The sequence below is a fragment of the Polypterus senegalus genome, chromosome 13 (genome assembly GCF_016835505.1).
Source record: "Polypterus senegalus isolate Bchr_013 chromosome 13, ASM1683550v1, whole genome shotgun sequence".
Classification (NCBI taxonomy): Eukaryota; Metazoa; Chordata; class Cladistia; order Polypteriformes; family Polypteridae; genus Polypterus; species Polypterus senegalus.
The window spans coordinates 3,511,145-3,532,416 of NC_053166.1; the positions used below are offsets into that span (position 1 = coordinate 3,511,145).

Genomic DNA, 21,272 nt, shown 5'->3' on the forward strand with positions numbered 1-21,272 from the left:
AGCAGCAGCTCAACAAAAGTGGGCTTCACAATGTCCGCTTCAAGTCCATCCACAGCATGAAATCGTCCATCTTGTTGGTGGGCACAGCTTTGCGGTCTCAGATCACTTTTTCCAACCTGTTTCTGTGTTGTACGTTTGCCTCGTCCCCAGGGCTCTTCTGGCGCTCTGTGCAGTCCACCTCCTCAGTCTCAGCCAAGATGTTCTCTTCACCCAAGTGCGTTGTCACCCAGGTCACTTCAGATGGCGCTATGACACTCTGCTGATCACCAGGTATCAAGAGCGCTATCTGGCAGGTAAAGGGGCCTGATGTCCCCTCAGCTTGTGTGTCACCTCACATTTTGAGTTGGACGTTCTTCTTCATCTCTCGTTTCTGTGGTCAGTCTGAGTTTGATAAGGGGGGCTGTAAGCACCTCAGTAGCTTTATGATGTCATTTTCAATAACACCTGAGTCACAACATCACACACGCCTGCTGTTTGGTGGGCTGCACCTGTTGAATTCAATGTGGGGGTCTTGGTGTTAAAGTGGTGAAAGTTGCATTACTCCTCCTAGCCAATACAGTAGTGTGTCATCAGCGCGGACCCTGAGGTTGTTGGGTTACTGCGTGTTGAACACATGTGGGCCGTTTATATGTCGGGGGTCTCGTGTTCTTATCCAGCTGTTGCTAAACCTTCAAGCAAACACTGTGATGGCTAACCACATTTTGCCAGAGATTAAAATTATAAAAGGCGTGGTGGACGAGGGGCATCAAGTGCTTAGTGTATGAACTCTAAAGACCACCACTTTACGGGGGCTCACATCCTCCTCTCCACTCTCTGACACATCCTGAGTGTATGAAGAAGGGGCACCCAATGTTATGGACATGCAGGCCAAGGCCAGGGCTGGAAAACCCAAATCGAGTAAAGAGACCTGGCAGTGAGGGCATAGGGGGGCAGACACAATGATGAGGAGAGTCACCCCCTCAGGACACCAGGTGGCAGTGGAGTTGTGGCAGTTGAAACACAAGAAGTGGCTCAGGTATGCAAATGTGTGAGAGATCAGCATGAGGGGACGGTGGCCCAGCACCTCCCAGTTTCTATACCAGTATGCCTTTGACCCCAGAAGCATCCTCAGGATGGGCTTTTAAAGAAGCCCCTGTGGAGTATGAAGTGCAGGACACAGATATCAAATATCACCTCAGATACGTGTGGTGTGCACGACTTGTGTTTACGCCAACCGAGTGTTGGGTCTGCAATGAGAACTGAGTGGGCATGAAGTCCTCAGTGTGCCAAAGTCAACAGGACGTCGCCAGCCTGCTATGTTTGACAATTGGGAGGACCTCACAAGCCAAAGGAGAAGGAAGTCCCAGCACCTGCTTGATGAGGATCCTGTCCCAGGAAGGAAGGCCACACGGAAAAGTTTAAAATAAGGAACTGTTGGTATAAAATATACTGTAATTAAAAAAAAAAGGTCACATTATGGGATATTAAAGGGTAAGAAACCTCCTGGTGCCCAGACCCTCATGGGATTAGTGACTGACCCCATTCACTCCTGCTCTGATTTTCCGATCACATGACACTCCTAATGCCTCCTGATTCCCAGAAAGGCCATCTGTCAAACGGGTTATGCTGAAGTGACAGTGGATTGTTCAACAGAAGATGACCAAAACGCAAAAGCAAATCCATGTTTCACTAAGAAGAAATGGAGAGTTTCAGAATGGATGACTCAAAGCAGACTTGTAATGCCAATGCCACATTATGGCACTTCTAGTTGAGAGGTGTCTCTGATTCACCCACCACAGTTGTTTATCTTGTCACCGGACCGTGTCAAATTGTCAGTTTAAATGAATTAAATTTCCATCTGTGTCACATTTAACGATCAGCCAATAGCGTGTGTCCTGGTGGAGCCGATGCTGTATGAAGGGTTAACGGCTGTGCCGAGCTCCCTGTCCTATTTCTTCTTTTCTATGCGTTGAAATTCCAGACTAATATCGTCTGTCAACCTGTCCATCACCATTACAAATAACAAAGGGCTCATTGGCTGTCTGCTCCCCAAAGGCTAAAGACAAAATCAAAGCTGTGTGAGGGGCCGAGTGGCATACTGGGTGGTCTTAGTCTTTTTCTTCTTCTTTCAGCTGCTCCCGTTAGGGGTCACCACAGCGGATCATCTTCTTTCATATCTTCCTGTCCTCATCATCTTGCTCTGTTACACTCATCACCTGCATGTCCTCTCTCATCATATCCACGACCTTCTCTTAGGCCTTCATCTTCTCCTCTTACCAGGCAGCTCTATCCTTAGCATCCTTCTCTCTCCTCTGCACATTTCCAAACCAGCGCCATCTCACCTCTGTGAGTTTGTCTCCCACCCTTCCCACTCGAGCGGACCCTCTAATGTCCTCATTTCTAATCCTGTCCATCCTCGTCACACTCAGTGCAACTCTTAGCATCTTTAACTCTGCCACCTCCAGCTGTGTCTCCTGTGCCACCATCTCCTGCCCATATAACACAGTTGGTCTCACTACCGTCCTGCAGACCTTCCCTGTCACTGTTGCTGATACCCGTCTGTCACCAATCACTCCTGACACTCTTCTCCACCCACTCCACCCTGCCTGTACTCTCTTCTTCACTCCCCATTACTCTGTACTGTTGATCCCAAGTATTTAAACTCCTCCACCTTCAACTCTACCCCCTCATCCTCACCATTCCACTGACCTCCCTCTCATTCACACACATGTATTCTGTCTTGGTGGTCCTACTGACCTTCATTTCTCTCCTCTCATATCTCCACCTCTCCAGGGTCTCATCAACCTGCAGATAACAATGTCCTCAGCAAACATCACAGTCTACGAGGACTCCTGTCTAATCTCGTCTGTCAGCCTGTCCATCACCATTACAAATAACAAAGGGCTCAGAGCCGATCCCCGATGTAATCCCAGCTCCGTCACTCCTACCGCAGACCTCACCACGGTCACACTTCCCTCGTACATATCCTGTGCCACTCTTACTTACTTCTCTGCCACTCCTGACTTCCTCATCCAATACCACAGCTCCTCTCAGTCACCCTGTCATTTTCTTTCTGCAGGTCCACAAAGACGCAATGCAACTCCTTCTGTTCTTCTCTCTACTTCTCCATCAACATCCTCAGAGCAGACATCTCATCTGTGGTGCTCTTTCTTGGCATGAAACCATCCTGCTGCTCAATATTGATCACCTCACCTCTACTACTCTTTCCCATAACTTCATGCTGTGGCTCATCATTTTTTCCCCCTGTAGTTACTGCAGTCCTGCACATCCCCCTAATTCTTAAATATCAGCACCAGTACACTTCTTCTCCACTCCTCATCATCCTCTCACTTTCCAAGATTCCATTAAACTATCTGGTTAAAAACTCCACCACCATCTCTCCTAAACACCTCCATGCATCCACAGGTATGTCATCTAGACCAACGGCTTTTCCATTCTTCATCCTCTTCATCGCTGTCCTTACTTCCTCCTTGCTAATCCGTTGCACTTCCTGATTCACTATCTCCACATCATCCAACCTCTTCTCTCTCTCGTTCTCTTCATTCATCAGCCTCTCCAAGTACTCTTTCTATCTTCTTATCACACTCTTCCTCACTTGTGAGTACGTTTCCATCTTTATCCTTTATCACCCTAACCTGCTGCTCATCTTTCCCAGCTCAGCCCCCCTCTATAGCCCACCGGTCCTTTTCTCCCTCTTTAGTGTCCAACCTCTCATACAACTCATCATACGCCTTTTCTTCAGCCTTCGCCAACTCTCTCTTCACCTTACGCCTTATCTCCTGGTACTCTTGTCTACTGTCTGCATCTCTCTGACTATCCTCACTTCTTCTTTACCATCCTCTTCCTCTGTATACTCTCCTGTATTTCCTTATTCCACCACCCGGTTTCCTTTTCCTCCTTCCTCTGTCCAGATGTCACACCAAGCACCCTTCTTGCTGTCACCCTTACTACTTCTGCTGTAGTTTCCCAGCTGTCTGGTGACTCTTCACTGCCACCCAGTGACAGTCTCACCTTCTCTCTAAACTCAACCTTGCAGTCTTCCTTTTTCAACTTCCACCATTTGATCCTTGGCTCTGCCCTCACTCTCTTCCTCTTCTTGATCTCCAACGTCATCCTACAGACCCCCATCCTATGCTGCTTAACTACACTTTCTCCTGCCACCACTTTGCAGTCTTCAATCTCCTTCAGATAAACTCTTCTATATAGGGTGTCATCTACCTGTGAGCATCTTCCTCCACTCTTGTATGTCACCCTGTGTTCCTCCTTCTTCTTAAAATACGTATTCACCACAGCCATGTCCATCCTTTTGGTAAAATCCACTATCATGTTCACTTCACCAACATGTCTGCTGAAATCCACTCCAATCACCACTTTCTGTCCATCACTTCATCCAACTCACTCCAGAAATTTTCTTTCTCACCCATCACACACCCAACTTATAGGTCATATGCATTAACAACATTCATCAACTCACCTCCAATGTCCATCTTCATCATCATCACTCTGTCTGACACTCCTTTCACCTTCAGGACACTCTTGACGTGCTGTTCTTTCAGAATAATTCCTACTCCATTTCTCCTCCCATCCACACCATGATAGAACAATTTGAATCCCCTCTGATCCCCCCGGCCTTACTCCCCTTCCATTTAGTCTCTTCACACACAATATATCAACCTTCTTTCTCTCCATCATATCTGCTAACTCTCCCCTTACCAGTCACACTGCCCACATTCAAAGTTCCTACCCTCAGTTCCACTTTCCTTTCCTTCCTCCTCTCCTCTTCGTCCAGACACATCTCCCCCCTCCTTCTTCTCCTTCTTCTTCTTCAGCCAAGAGTAGCTCAATTTCCGCCAGACCCGTTGGCTAACAGTACTGGTGGCGGTCGTTATTAATCCGAGCTCAACCGATCCGTATTGAAACTTGTGTTATTGTCCGCATAATTATTTGGCAAAATATTACACGGATGCCCTTCCTGACATAACCCTCCCCATTTACCGGACGTAGCACCAGCATGAAGAAACACACTGGTTTGTGCATCATCTGTGGCTGGGTGGTGTCAGTCAGTGGGTGTATTAGACTCGACGACCCACTTGTCTGACTGGCTCAGATTATGCAAAGGAAGGCAATGACTGGAAGGTGTTGGGAAGGTCATCTAATGAGACATGGCAGGCAAGGGACACCAGAGAGTGGGTGGGCGCAGGTGGAGACTCTTCAGTAATGGTGTGTTAGAATGCCAGGCAGGGTGACAGCGGGTGATTTCTTTCTGTGCCCCAGTAAACTGCATTCCTAATTTCATGGAAGGCCTCCGTATTTCGGTGTCATTTGGTGTATCTGGTTACCCCAATCCACTATGAGACCCCAAATCCAGATAAGGCCAGCATGGCACAGTCAGTTTCACAGGATGGAGATAAGGAGGGCATCAGGTGAGTTGATTTGCATGTTTGTGAGTTTTGTTTTCTCACTTTTGTTACTGCAGGCTGCTTTCCAGGTTGGATGGCTCCACACCCAAGTTCTAGAAAGCCTTATCTCTCTGGTGTCCTGGTCAGGTGTTTGATGCTACAGGACTTTATGCAAAGCAGCAAAAATATCAATGAATCAAAATGAATGGAAAACAAAACATGAAACTAAAAATTTTACAAGAATTTCAAAGCATTCACCTCACCGGTGGACCCAATGAACCGAAGCTGAAGCCCTCCTTCAGGATGTTCATGTTGACACCAGCATATGACGTCATGGACCCCGGCACCCCTGCCACACCATAAAAGCTCCCAGCGAGTCGAGGACCCCAGACTGACCTGAGAGGGCCGACCAACCAGACCACTGCCAGTCGAGCACCACAGGTAAGGAATCAGCTGAGCACATCCCAGCTGGTCAGGAGATGTGGACGTCGCACTCGTCACGTGAACTCATCACAAGCGTGTTTGGTGGGTTTTCACCTGACGTTTCCATTTCTATGGTTTATCTTAATTGTACCTGACAAAGTGTCCGTTTGTTCACGTCTTGTGTTCTTTGTTGATTGTGAAATATAAATGCGGTGCTCTCGTCGTGCACCACCCCTTCGTGGGTCTCCCCTGGTGTCGTCTGTTTCTGACGTTTTGCTCTCTTTCTTCATTTTAACATCTCCCCGTTCGCTGAAGCTGTCGATTATTTCCCATTTCATAGCTTTGACCGCTTGCTTTGCTGGGCTGCGTCTCACTCCTGGTTGACCTTCTCCGGGTCACAACAATCCTCGGACTCGCCTGGTGTTCATGCAGCTCAGCCATCAAATACGTTGGGCCACTGAGGTTCACGATGGACACTCGGGGTGTAAAGTGCCGCGGATTTCTCAGTCAATGCATCCTTTCTTATTTACCCCGCAACGCCGTCAGCGTTTTTTTGCTTGTGTGTTCTTTGCCTTCTCTGATCGTGATGGTCACCATCAGGCTCATCAATTCCATTTCACCGGCCGACCATCTGACGACGGCTAACTAAGACCATCAGCTGAGAGACCCTCAGGTCGGTCAGAGTTGAAGGTTCAGCTGCGTGTCTTCTCACAGGTCCAGCTGTCCTTCTCTTTTCATCTCTCTGCTCCACTTATTCTTCTCTCTTTTGCAGATCCTGAGCACAATGGCTGTGATGTTTTCACTGCTACTAGTTGGATTGATGGCGAGTCTCAGCACAGCTGCAGGTGAGTCGGCTAACTAAAGCGTTTCATGTTGTCACCACACCAGCGCCAGTGGTCTCACTAAACGAGGGTCAGTGGACTGGAGACAAAGTCAGAGGGATGAGGTCATGTGATGTGTCGCAGAGCCTCATGGGATGGAGAGAAAGGTGTGGTGGTGGCGACTGGTTTGGGTGTCAGAGGGTTGACATTTTGAATTTTCCGCTGTAACTGACATTAGAGTGTAATAAAACGTACACCCGCATTAGCACTTCCTGTACTCACGATGACGATGACGTCACCACACAGGGCACAGACTTGAAATAAACGAGTCAGAAATGTCACTGAGCTGTCAAGTAGGAGAGCACAAGTCCTAAATGTCCCTCCTGAGCTGCTCGATGTCCCTCCTTTGCACACACTGCTAAAGTAAGATGTGTGACACACACAGGTGAACCACAGGACATCTGATTGGTCAGATCAGAGCAGAACTGGCGTCACTGCTGTGCCACTTTAGAGCTGGTAGAGGTCCGTGTGCCACTGTCACCCTAGGAGGAGTTGGCAAGCCACAAGTGTGTGATCAGAAGGTGACGGAGAGTTGAGGCACAGGCAGCAGTTCAGACCACCAAAGACGACCGAGAACATCAAAGTCAAAGTCACAAGCGCCAGTTGTTTTGTCCAGAATTGAACCCTGTGTCTCTTTAAGAGTTTGTACGTAGTTTTTTTTTACTAAAAGACAAGGCAGGATGGGAATAAAGAGGTAGCGGTGAACTGATGGTTTGTGGGGAAATGAAGGTTGAAATAAAAAACAATAAGAAAACATTTGTGCAAAACCCGCGTGTGACGAGTTTTTGTGTCTGGATACAACATTTTGGCAGACGAGGATGGCTGAGTTCACGTTACCACCTCCTGACCCGTTCCTGACCATCCCAGGTGAGCCTCCGGTGCCCTGGCAGAGACGGATTGAACTCTATTTGGTAGCCCTTGATGTTTAGGATATGGCGGATGTTAGGAAGAGGGCATTGTTGTTGCACTGTTAGGGAGCAGAGGGACAGCGCATGTTCTCCACGTTGCAACCGGATGCACCTACGTATACAGCAGCAAAGGCAGCATTAGCGGCATATTTCAGCTCTGGTCGCAGTGTCCTTATGCATCGTTTTCATTTTCGTCAACGAGCACAACAGCCGGGTGAGTCGATAACTCAGTAGGCTCCGTCTCTGTTTTACATTGTAATTTTGGAGCCCTGCAAAACGAAATGATCCGCGATCAAATCATAGAGAAAACCAAATGCAATCAGCGGCGCGCTCGGTCACTGCTTGAACCCGATGACCTCACACTAGAGAGAACGGTGTCACTAGGAAAACAGACAGAAAGCGCTCTTCAAATCAAATTGCTGTGCACAAAGTCACAGCTGCGACTACATGTGGGTCAAATCAGCATAATACGAGGGCAGCCACATGCCCTGCCCAAGGCCAGCGATGCCGCCGCTGTAACAAGCCTCATCATTTCGTACGCTGGTGCCAGTCAGCTCTCGCACCTGTTACTGCACGTGAGCCTGCGCGGGGGTATCGGTGTGCCCACTCGCCAGAACCTATACATTGGGTGCAGCGGAACACACCGTTCTTAAAACACTGCATCTGCATGGTGGGTGGTGTGGAAATCCCACTCCTACTAGATACTGGTCCTGCGGTGTCTCTTTTAAATAAAACCACGTTTGACAGGTTCTTTATTTTTTTTTTCTCATGTACCTGTTAAACCTGCAGCTGGCTATGATCAGTCTCCTATAAATGTCCTGGGCACAGTGACTTTGACTGTGAGTTACAAAGATAGAACCACTTCAGCAGTGTCTGTCCACATCACAACAGGTGGAGCTAACATCATGGAGCTCCATCTTTTCCTTGCTTTAAGCTTTACAGTATCAGACTTTGAGGGTTGCCAAATTTTGCAAGTTGTGGACTCCTGGCTACAGAGTTTTCCAGCCTTATTCACAGGTCTTGGCTGCATCACTGGTTTTGTCCACAAGCCGACGATTATCCCAGACACGGCCCCAGTGATTCAGCCCCTTCGTTGGATTCCGTTGGCACTACGTGAGGAGGTCTCTGCGGAGTTGGAAAGGTTGCAGGAGGCTGGCCTCGTTGAGCCAGTTGATGCTTCACCTTGGATATCTTGTTATGGCACGGAAAAAGAATGGCAAAATTCGTTTGTGTGTGGATTCGAGGGAAGTTACTAAAGCCATAATTCCTGATAAATATCCATTGCCTACAACAGAGGAGCTCACAACGCAGTTCCAGGGCTCAGCCGTTTTCACTAAATTGGACCTGGCACAGGGTTATTTACAGGTGCCATTACATGCTGCTAGTCGGGATTTGACTGCTTTTGTTTCGCACTTGGGGGTTTTCAGGTTCACACGGATGGCTTTTGGATTAAGCTCAGCTCCAAGCTGTTTCCAAAAGATCATGTCGCTACTACTGGCAAACATTCCAGGTGTGTCGATATATTTAGATGACATTGTGGTGCATGGCGCCACACAAGACCAACATGATATTCGTTGGCAGCAGGTACTGCACCGACTGGAGCAAAGCCAGGTCACCTTAAATGTTGAAAAGTGTATTTTTAGCGCTCCAGAAATTGACTTTGTGGGGCACAAACTTACGTGCAATGCCATCCAGCCCTTGCTGTCTAATGTGGATGCTATACTAGCCTTACCGGAGCCTAAATCAACTACCAGGTTGGCCTCATTTTTGGGGTATGGCAAATTACTACCTTCGTTCTCTACCACCTTATGCTGACAAAACAGCACCATTGAGGGCCCTTTTGAAAAAGGATGCCACATGGGTTTGGACTGCTGCTTGTACACAGGCACTTCATGACATCAAACAACAGCTCACAAGGCCACCGACACCAGCTGCCCCCACTCTGGTCACATGTGGTGCCTCAGCTGTGGCATTGGGTGCTGTTCTATCCCAGATAGTTGATGGTGTGGAGCGCCCAGTTGCTTTTGCCTCCTGTGCCCTCACAGAAGCTGAACACAAGTACTCTGTGGGAGAGAGAGAAGAGCTGGCTTGCTTGTGGGCCTGTGAACGTTGGCATATTTATCTTTATGGCTGGCATTTTACCTTGCGCACTGACCACCAGGCATTAACCGCTCTTCTGGGCAAGAGGGGTTCAGGTCACAAGCCACTCCACCTCCTCCGGTGGGCAGATCGGTTAAACCAGACATCACACCTGGCTATGAAATACAGTTGCTGATTTCCTTTCTAGGGCTGTTTTCGTATCCGTAGGTGACACATTCAAGTTTTTGTGGTCACCATTCCCTCAGTGTTAGCTTGTTAATTTCTCTTTTGCTTCATTTTAGACGCCAACACCCCCTTTAGACTTGTTAATGGGGGCAACAGCTGTTCTGGGAAAGTGGAGATGTTTCATCAGGGCCAGTGGGGAAGCGTCTGTGATGACGGATGGGATTTGAACGACGCTGAAGTTGTCTGCAGGCAGCTGGGATGTGGCAGAGCCATCTCAGCACCAGGAAGTGTCCACTTTGGAGGAGGCAGCGGAAAGATCTGGATGGATGATGTTGCTTGCACAGGGCAAGAGTCGTCCTTGGTGTTGTGTGAACATAGAGGACTGGGAGAGCATAACTGTGATTCATATGAAGATGCTGGGGTCGTCTGTTCAGGTAGGTGTGACATGTCTGCCTCCTCAACACAAAATGTAACAAACTCTGAGGTTACTGATTGAAAAGCAAAACTCAAAATGAAGATCTGCTGAATATGTGGAATCAGACAAGCAGATCAGCATAGGACTCCAAATTTAAAAGTACATCATTTGTAACGTCACTCGTTTAACTTTCTCATATGCAAAGTACAGTAATATTGAAAAATTCAACCTCGAGATTTTGATGAATCTTGACATTTTAGACATTCCTGAGTCCTTTTTTGAAAATAATGTGTGTGTGTGTGTAAGCACAATAACTCAAAAACGCAACGAGATGGATGGATGAAGTTTGGTATGTGGTTGTTACACCAAAATTGTAGATCTGGATTAACGTTTGGGCCAAATCCACCGACTGGACGTGTCACTTTACCTGAACACGTACTTTGGTTTGTTATTCCTGCAGCTGCACAGTCCGATTTATTCAGCTTTACTTTTATAATAATTGTTCAATATGTTATTAATTTGATTGGATTTGTTGTTGATGGGTCTTTAATGTACATAATATAAAAATCTAACACTTGTCTTGTGGTTTACTCCTCAAATATCCATCAACATATCTGAGTATACGAGAATGTCGAGCAGAGAGACTACACTCCTGATTTTTATTTATTCTTATAGTAACATTTATAGAATTTTATTGAAAATGTCAATTTTTTATTTTACAAGATACATTCTGCCACACTGCAAAGTGGCTCAGTGGTTAGTGGTGCCACCTCACACATCTGGTGCTGTGGCTTTGAACCCTGTGCCAAGGTTCTGTTGGTGTGAAGTTGGCATGTCTGTTGTTGTGGGTTTTATTTTTTTCTTTTTAGGTATTTTAGTTTCCCTCTCATATTCCCAAAAATGTGTGTGTGTGCGTGGGTGTGTGTGTGTGTGTGTTTGTTGGGTTAAGTGCCCTCTGTGACCCTGAATTGAATCATGTAAGACTGACAATACACACTCGGGTTTCAAGTGAAGACTCAAATATTCATAACTTGTAACAAAAGGAGGAAGAAAAGATTCTTCAGAGTCAAGGAGAGAGCCACTCAGCAGCCAATCAGATTCACCCTCCTGCATTAACCCTTGAATACACCGGACGTTCAACAACCAGTAATACATACCTGGGGTCTCTAGAGACCCCCACACATGTACATGCACAAATCAGGCCACAAATGGCCCTAACTGTCCCAACCTTTATTTAAATCTCTTGTTTGTTTTAAAACACATTTTAGTACATAATTACCTTTAATTTGTAATATTTCTGTCGGGGCGGCATGGTGGTGCAGTGGGTAGCGCTGCTGCCTCTCAGTAAGGAGACCCGTCTGGGTTGCTTCCCAGGTCCTCCCTGTGTGGAGTTTGCATGTTCTTCCCGTCTCTGCGTGGGTTTCCGTCCACAGACATGAAGGTTTTGGTGCATTGGTGATTCTAAATTGTCCCTGGTGTATGCTTGGTGTGTGTGTGTGCCCTGTGGTGGCCTGGCGCTCTGCCCAGGGTTTGTTTCCTGCCTTGCACGCTGTGTCCAGCAGACCCCCGTGACCCTGTAGTTAGGATATAGCGGGTTAGATAATAGATGGATGGATATTTCTATCTAATTACACCCTCATAGTGTGCTACTCAGCACAATAACCTAAGGTCAGAGCTCATTCTGTGTTTTTGTCCACTTTTGCTTTTTTCAGGTGTTGTCACTTGTGTTGTTTCACTCTAAGGGGCTGCTGCAGTGACCTGCCCCCTTCACCTTCATCCTCCTCCTCCTTTGGGCTCTGCCCGTCTACAATGCCCTGCCCTGGACATTTATGATCCGATGGCATCAGAAGTGTCACCAGTCTGCAGGGTCTTACTCTGTTGTTCATCGTTTGTCTCCCTGCTGCGTCCGTGTGCCTCTCTGACTCGTCTTCTGCTATTAACGACTGGACATTTCTAAGGTTTGCTGTGTGTTAAGCGTCACGGCTTTTCTTTTCTTATCTTTCACTTCTCTAAACTCGTAAATACCTAAAGAATAAGCAACAAGACAGAAACACGTTGTGGTGAACATACAAAGACACAAAGAATCCTGAGAAAGCAGGTTTTGGTTTACAAACACAGCACTTAAAATGCGCAAGTAAAACTCCTGACACTTTACACGTTCAGAGTCTCTAGAGACCTCATATGTTTAGGTGAGTTAATGATCGTAATAAGAGGACTGGAAACTGTTTGGGCTTATTATGGGTAGTAAATCACTGTGGATGACATGAAGGAGACATGCTTGGAGAACTGCATCCACACTGTGTCATGTGACCCCATGACAGCCATAAACGTATCACCACAGGCCGCTAGTGGTCAGCTAGTTAGGGTGCGACTGGTCAGTGCACTCTGTGAATGAAGAACACCAGACAGGCCTTGAGGTCAGAGCTGACACTACTGGCACATTAACATGGCACAGAGCCAAAGAGGAGGGTTAAGATGTCCTGGTGGATGGCACACGGGCACAAGCAGGTGGCATAGCTTTACCAGTTTGATGAGCTCTGCTAAACAGGGTGCAGTGATGTGAAGAACATTTATGTTTTGCTGCAGACTGAATTTCACACAAATTGACGGCTCATCATTGTTCTCCTCTTTTTATTTCACTTCTTCATATTCATTCTGCCTTCAGATCATCTCGACAGCACCCCTAACATACACAACACCCTGTCCAAATGCCATTCTGGTGCCACACATGAACTCAATGGGGTGGGAGCAGCCCGCAGTTAGCATGAAAGGTGCCCGCAGGTCAGAGGATTGTGCAGATGTGTAGAAGTGTCACACAGCCATCTGATGGCCGCCATTAACCAGTGATGTCTAATTTACAGGTACGTCTTCCAATCATGGCTCCTGCCAACAGGGATGAGTGAGATACTCCGGCCAATGCTACCAATTCTTTCCAGGGATGAAGTCCTGGATTGATACGGAGGTACTGTACCATCTGGAGGGCTCTGGGTGACATTGTGGGAATGATGTGGATGAGTGGGGTCACAGCTATGAAATGAGTTGTGTGTGCCATGGGGTGCATGGCAGAGATGTGGCAGGTGGGTGACATCAAGCCTCTCAGTTTTATAACCACAAGTCTCTGCCTCCCTTACATGGCAGCTCTTTGTGACAGACTGGCACCCCACCTGCCGCTGAATGAAAAGCTTCAGGCCCCCCAAGTCTGAAAGTGAAAAGAAGACACAGTAGGTGACAAGCTCACCAGGGTACTGTTTACCAAGAAAAGCGCTATATAGAATCAACTGTCAAGCTGTAAAATGCCATACAGCATTAGGGACTCCTGAGCCATCCATGAACCCATAATAAGGAATAAAAGTGAAGGAGGGATTAACAAAATGGAGGAAACACAAAAGTATCACATGCAAGGGAATCAAAAAATCCCACCGCTTGGGGTGTTGAACAGCCGCTCTAAAATGTGCAGCCTTTGTGCTGAGCCCACGGTGGCACCTCAGTTTATTGTGAAAAGGGACGGGCAGTGACACTGCTGTGACACAAAGACACCAGCTTTAGGGCATCACCAGACGTTCAAGAGACCACCACCCAAAATCCTTTAAGAAAGTCCAGCATTCAGCAGAGTCACTGCATTGGGGGTCTTGTCAAACCACTAAAAATCAAATGGCTGCCAGGCGCTAACAATGGCAGTGTGCTCTTTTACTTTCTCTCTGCCCATTGTGTAGGATGATGCCATGTTGGCCCTCTAAACACAGCGCCAGTGCTTTGGACTCACCAGTGGAATGGACAAATAAGGAAAATTTTTAAAAACTCCTTAAAGTCATTCGGTTGCTCACTGCTGCGACTGAAGCACCGTGCTTTGCCATCTTGTGTGCCTGACAAGGAATCCTGGCAGTTGGAACAACTGCAAACAACAGACTGGTGTGAATGTGATTTAAGGAGAAGCTTTATGATGAAGGGGAGACTCTGCAAGGTGGGAGCTCAAACGTGGACCCCCAGTGGGCAAGCCTGAAGAAGCTGAGGTGAGGAGCGACACAAACAGAGAAGATCAAAAATGAGGGGAGAATGAAACCACAAAAAAATGAGGGGAGAATGAAACCACAAAAATGGTGTGGCCATGTCATGAGATGAGGTGACAACTACATGGGCAGGAGGGTCACGGCACAATGAGTAAAGATCTGAGGGAGGAGAAGTCAAATGGGAACAAATATTAAGATGGAGGAGTGTGAAGAAGTCTGCTTTATAGTGGAGACCCCACATATTGAGGAAGAAGAGGAGGCTGAAGGCCCCACATCACACTCTCTTCTGTCAAAGACGGCTGATCTGCTGCATCAGAGCAATGCCACCAAACCCCCCGCCAGCTTCATCCTGATCCAGCTGTGTTCGATTAGATGGGCAGACTGTGACCTGCTAAACATGGAGACACGTCGGCCTTCACGTGACGCCACACTCCACTTCCTATGTTTCAGAAGATGTTTTTATTGTTAAGACGTGTTGAGACTTGCAGCTGTTGGTGTTATCAATTGGATTTGCAGGGCGATTTTTTTCACCATCTCCAGATGTTCTGACACATTAAGGTCTGCCCTCCATGATGATGCACAGTCCAGGGGTCTTCAAACATGGATATGCCGTGGGGACTCCTTTGAAAAAGAGAATCCTGTTGTGTGTCAAGTGAGACACATCACCTGGGGCCTCATGAATAACGCTGTGCGTAGAATTCACACTAAAACATGGCATACGGACAAAAGTTGAAATGTGCGTACGCACCAAAAAATTCAGATGCACAAAACCGTGAGTAAGCCAACATCCACGCACTTCTGCTACATAAATCCTGGTCTGCGTGGAATGTAACGCTCGTGCAGGTGCCTGCCACCCCACCCAATCTCCTCCCAGAATTACACCTGTTTAAATATGCAAATCAATATAAATATTCTTTAAGTACAGCGTTCTGTGAAAAGACAATGGGAAAAGAACGGGAGAAAAAGAATGGCAAGAGGAGGCAAAGAAAAACGTACTATTTGTTGGTTTAAGCAGCGGTATAAACAAGCTGAGCGAAAGGTCAAGTTCACAACGTCAAACAGTGGCGAAACAGAAAAGGAGTTGTCAGATATCAAAGTGAAAAGGCGAGTCGTAGCCCACCATCTGAGTGTCACATGACAGCTTATTAGGGTACAGAGAAATAAAAATAGGGACACAGTGGAAAAAAAAGGCCGGAATGTCAACTTTAATCTTGAAAGTTCCACTTTAATCACGCAGTTTATTTTGTCATTAAAGTAGAATATCATAAACTTCATCTTAAAATCGTTTAATTTACTCGTTTCTCAAATCCCATCGTAACTAAAGTCGCACATTAAATGCTTTGTTTTGTATTTGATCTTCTTTGTGCTCTGTGTGTGACTCACTACTTGCTTCTTAAACCGCTCTCTTCCTCCGACAGGACACAGAATCCATGACATTCATGATATTACAGCTCTCTGAATAATTAAAATACTGAGATGTATACGTGATATCATTTTTATGATGATAGGAGTTAAAGCAGGTTATTAAACATGTGAACACGGTGGCGCAGTGATTGTTCACGTCTCACACAAGATGCTGCTGCACCGTGTGCGACCTTCAATGAAATACTTTACTGTAGCAGTCCTGTCTCTTTCAAACGTACTAACATCCAATTCCTGTCCTTCCTTTTCTTTCTCCAAATACCCAATCACCACACAATCAGCTCTGTGATAGACGTCAAGCCATCTGTAAGCTCAGAAAGACAATTCTTCAAAACTTTTAAGGAACATTGAAATATCTTCGTAGTACGTGTTTAATTATTCTGTCCATCCAGGGTCGCGCCAGTCCCAGCAAGAATACAGCGCAAGGCGGGAACAATCACTGAACGGGCACCAGCTTGTCACTACCACTGTGCCACTGAGTCCTCGCATATTTAATAATTAACAGTATACGTAATTTAAATGAAGTTTAAAATGTATCTGTATAATGTAATATACATATACAGGGTGGTCCAGATCTAATTATGCAGATCCAGATTGTCTGGATGACTTTGATTTATGTGGAGACGATTCCAGTTCGGTGCAAAGACGATTCTTCATGTCGTCAGTTCGAACACTTCTTGATGGTCCAGGATTTTTTGGGTGATTTTCTATGTAATAAACTTATAAGTTATAGTGTAATGAAAATTTCATAATTAGATCTGGACCACCCTATACTTTACTGTATTTCATCTTAAAAATGATATCAAGAGCTCCATGAAGATAGCGCCTAGAAATCTAAATCGACTTCGAAGCAAGTCGTGATCATCTGTAAATACGAGGCGCTCTCTTCTGTTGAACTGAATTGAACTCCTTTATTGTTATCCTCTTTGTTAAAACCCCTGTGTGCGTCCAGGTGTCCGTGTGTGTGTGTCTTCTGGTGAAGTGCGCATGCTCGGGGCCGCACCGCGCATCATACCATGCCCCGCCCATGTGCACGGCACACACACTGGAAGCTGGGCACACAATGAATGGCCTTGCCACAGCCGCGCATGATAAGAAATAAAGGACACCATTGCTGGGGAGAGTGCTGATTGGGTAGTCGTGGCTGCGCACATAAAATCCGTTGCTGGAGACGCCACACATACAATAATCAGCTGCACGCCAGCACAGATTAAAGAACTAAACAGTTCTTGCTGGGGAGACGCCACGGGCACGATTATCAGCTACACGCCACACATTACATCAGTTGCTGGGGGCACTCTGCTAATTGCCCACTGTTGTGACAGAAAATTAAAGTCATATTATGGACAACAAAGCCAGTATTACTGTCAGAGAAAATGACAGGCATTTTACGGAAATACAAACCAGTTTTACTGCGAGAGAAAATTAAAGACACACAATACAGTGACGCATATTACAGACACATACAAGCCAGTATTACTGTAAGAGAAAATATTACGGACATATCTACTAACAACATGCCACCCAAAAAAAAGGACACGTCAAGTAGGACAAAAGACACAGACAATCAAATCCTATATCAGCAACATCTCGTGGAAGAACGGTCAGCTCAGCAAGTCAACATCAACTAAAGAAAGGCTGAAAGACAAAGAAAAATATGAGCAAAAAGATCGATTGAAGAAAAAGAAAATGAGTGTCAGAAAAACGCTAAAAGAGAGACTCAGAAGAGCAAACCTTAGAAACAGTTGGCATTGCCAGAGCCAGCATTCAGCCACGGTGAGTTATATGTGGCATCATCAAGAGGTAGAAGTTTTCCAGATGTTGTTGTCAGCGTTGTAGAGATTCATGAACAAAGCAAAGTGTTGCCAAACTCAGACAGAATATTTACAAGAAATGTTGTCTGTAATGAAATTTTATAGAAACACTTTGTTAGAGAGATATCAATTATAAAGAGACACGGATCACATTTAAAGGTGCACCTCCCAGCATGCACGAGAGTGTCTATTATGGGATGTTAAAAAAGCGAAGAAGGTGCACGAGTGCCGCAATAGTCAATTCCGCATTTGTTTGATATAAGTAAGAATCAGCAGTGTACCGAGTTAAGATAAATGTGTGGACTTTGGGTACTTTATCAATAAGTTGTATGTATTCTTTTTTATTGTAGACCACACATACAAATCCACCTATACCTATTCGAGTACAGGTGTATATCTCCAAATAAATGAGTTCAATTTCAATCTAAGCTGCTGTGTGGAATTCTCTGCATCATTTGCCAGTGTCCTGATCGACACTCCGGAGTGAACACAATAAGTCCTGAACATACTAAAGATAAAGTGGTCCTTTGTTACAAAATTTGGTCCTTCGAGCCGGATAGTGTGTTTACAACGGAAGAAAGATGTCAGAGTATCAGTCCTACAGTAACCGTCCTCGACGCTTGACCCGTCCACCAGCCTATCTTAAAGAATTTGAAGTTCAGTATCCTGGTCAAGTTCCATTACCATCTGTGGCCCATACAGCACGCCCATCACCTGATAAGGAAAGGTATCAAGAGTATACCAATAAATACTACATCCCAATGAAGTCAACAAATCACTTTGCAGCCTCATCTCCTACCAGTCAGTACAGTTCCTATGGAGGAGAGAATAGATTGCACACTACAGTGGATCGGTGGGATGTACAAGATGTGAAAACACCTTTACTTCAAACAGAAGATGCTGATTTCTTACCACTGAGATACAACTTAGTTATTCACGACCTTGAACTTGAGAATCAACAGTTAAGACAGACTACACAGTCCATGAGAGAGGAGATCAGGGCTTATGGGAGATGCAAGTAGGCATTCAAGAGCAGTTAAAAATAAATCAACAACTGCCCTCAACCCACAGGCAACTGACCCAAGATCAAGTTCCCCCCGTGCCTGCACCCAGAACTCGTATTAGATCAGCAGAGAAGATTGCCTTTAACTTTGATCGAAATACTCCACCACTACCCGCTCCGCGGCATAGACAAGTGGCAGATAAACAAGAAAAAACCTCTCTTGATGACAGTGAACCTAGTACGGGCCGAAACTTCATTCATCATAGACCATCAGGAGAGCAGCAAGCTCTTATGGTTCCAGAACCCCCAGGCATTCAATACGTATGTGAAGAATCTTCTCCTATGTATGGATCTGTAAACCATTGTTCCCCACAACCAAGTTATTTGTTGCATACTCCTATTAGACAATATCAAGATATTCGGAAGTCGGAGCCACTAGAACTGACTCAAACCTATTCAATACCTCACGAACAGCACTGTTCTTATCCTCCCATGTTGCACTCTGCTCAAACAGGACAGCAGCACAGGGTTATTAAGCAAGAAATGACGTATAGAGGTCCAAAACCAACAATTCCACATTTCAGTCATAGGGATCCCAGTGAGTTTGCCCGTCTCAGATTAGCTCTGGTGAACCTACTGCCAGAAGATGCCACTGAACTCTTTAAATATCAGGTGTTGTTGGATCATCTGAAGCTAGAAGAGGCACGTCTAATAGCTGACTCATTTCTGAACTCGGTTACTCCCTATACAGACACAATGGCAGCATTAACAGAAAGATTTGGACAACCTCATCACCTAGCTTTGAGTAAAATAGCCACAGTTATGGACTCGCCTGATATTCAACCTGGTGATGCAGCAGGATTTGAAAAGTTTGCCCTTCAGATACAAGCCTTAGTGGGCCTACTCCAAACTTTAGGTCCAGAAGGTGATATCGAATTACGTCGTGGCTCACATGTTGCTCGTTTACTAACCAAATTACCTTCGGAGTTGCGATCATCCTTTAGAAGACAAATGTGCTACCAACCGGGCACTATTTATACCCTTCTGGATCTAGCAAAATGGCTTAAATTTGAATCTTGGTGCCAAAACTATGAAGGCCAAACCAGAGGCAAAGGACACAAGGATCGAGCGATGCACAGACCAGACAACAGAAAAGATATAGGAGCTAAAACCCGACAGACCACTATCTTTCATGGCACAGAGCAGTCTTCAGTGTCACCTACTTTGACATCATCAGCATCCGTGTCACATTCTACAAGTAAGAAGCCTGAGAAGAGCAAAGTTTTCTGCCCATACTGTGATAGCACTGAGCATTACCTGAGTCAATGCTCTCAATTTCAACAGCTTAATAAGGAGCAGATAATCAACTGGATTAAAACTAAAATAGATGCTGGAGGTGTGGACGAGCCCATCAAGCTGCTCAGTGCACACTGAAGAAACCATGTCATCTCTGTAACAGGAAGCATCTTCAAATCCTGCATGAAGTAAATGATAGATCACCAAAGGAAGAAATTTGTTTAGTGAGTTCTACAAGTGAAACTCTGTACCTAGATAAACCCGAAGGCTCCAGCCGTGTCCTCCTTAAAATAATCAAAGTTCGTCTACAACACCAAGATGAAGTTTTAGACACTTATGCTATTCTTGATGATGGATCAGAGAGAACAATCCTGTTATCTGATGCTACCCAGAAACTAGGTCTGAAGGGAGAACCAGAGGATCTAATACTAAGGACCATTAGACAAGATGTGAAAACACTGCATGGTGCTTCAGTATCCTTCAGAATAGCTTCAGTTTCGCAACCTAACAAGAATTATCTTATCACGAGAGCCTTTACAGCTGATCAACTGAGTCTGGCAGAACACTCATACCCAATAGCAGACCTACAGCAACGATACAACCACTTAAAGGGTCTTCCACTACAACCTGTTCATAAAGCATTCCCTCTCTTGTTGATTGGAGCTGATCATCCACACTTGATCACCCCTATTGCACCTGTGCCTTGGACCACCAGGGGTCCTGCAGCAGTTAAGACCAGATTAGGTGGACATTACAAGGTCCAGCGCAACTACTTAAGGAGAACCTGCAACCACAGCAATGCCTTCATATTACCCTCACCCCTTCAATGTCTGAACTTTTCAGAAATGTTGAAAGACTCTGGCAAACAGACATCATACCTTACAGAAATGAGAGACTCCTAACAAGGTCTAAACAAGATCAAGATGCCATAGATCTACTGCATGCGAAAACGATAAAGGTAATGGTAGATGGTGTAAACCGCTATGCCACACCACTGTTACGCAAGAAAGATATGCCTTGTCTACAAGCATACCAAGAAGCTGTTATGCCGAGTTTACGAAGCATTGAAAGACGTCTGTCAAAGGACTCTACAAAGGCAGCTGCATACAATGAAGAAATTAAAAAATTGAAGGAGGCTGGATATGTTAAGTTACCAGCAGAAACAATCACCTCCTCTGAAGAATCTTGGTTTATTCCTCACCATCTGGTTCAGCATAATGGTAAGAACCGGGTTGTATTCAATTGCTCCTTTAAATATCATGGACATAGCCTGAATGAATACCTGCTCCCTGGGCCAGCCCTCAGTCCGTCCCTATTAGGAGTGCTCTTACGTTTTAGGGAACATCCTGTAGCAGTAGGTAGCGACATTAAAGGAATGTTTCACCAAATCCGCCTTTTACCTGCAGATAAACCTCTTCTCCGTTTTGTATGGCGTAATT

General features: G+C 45.7%; 1 protein-coding gene across 1 annotated transcript in view; it reads left to right on the top strand.

Annotated features, from left to right (window-relative positions):
* Positions 1-12,032, top strand: part of LOC120542641 (deleted in malignant brain tumors 1 protein-like) — a 39,120-nt gene extending 27,088 nt beyond the window's left edge. Inside the window, exons 4-6 of the mRNA XM_039775235.1 lie at positions 4,855-4,881; positions 9,993-10,310; positions 12,004-12,032. Of these exons, the coding sequence (XP_039631169.1) occupies positions 4,855-4,881; positions 9,993-10,310; positions 12,004-12,032 (374 nt within the window). The remainder of the gene's footprint in view (positions 1-4,854; positions 4,882-9,992; positions 10,311-12,003) is intronic.
* The last annotated feature ends 9,240 nt before the right edge of the window (positions 12,033-21,272 follow it).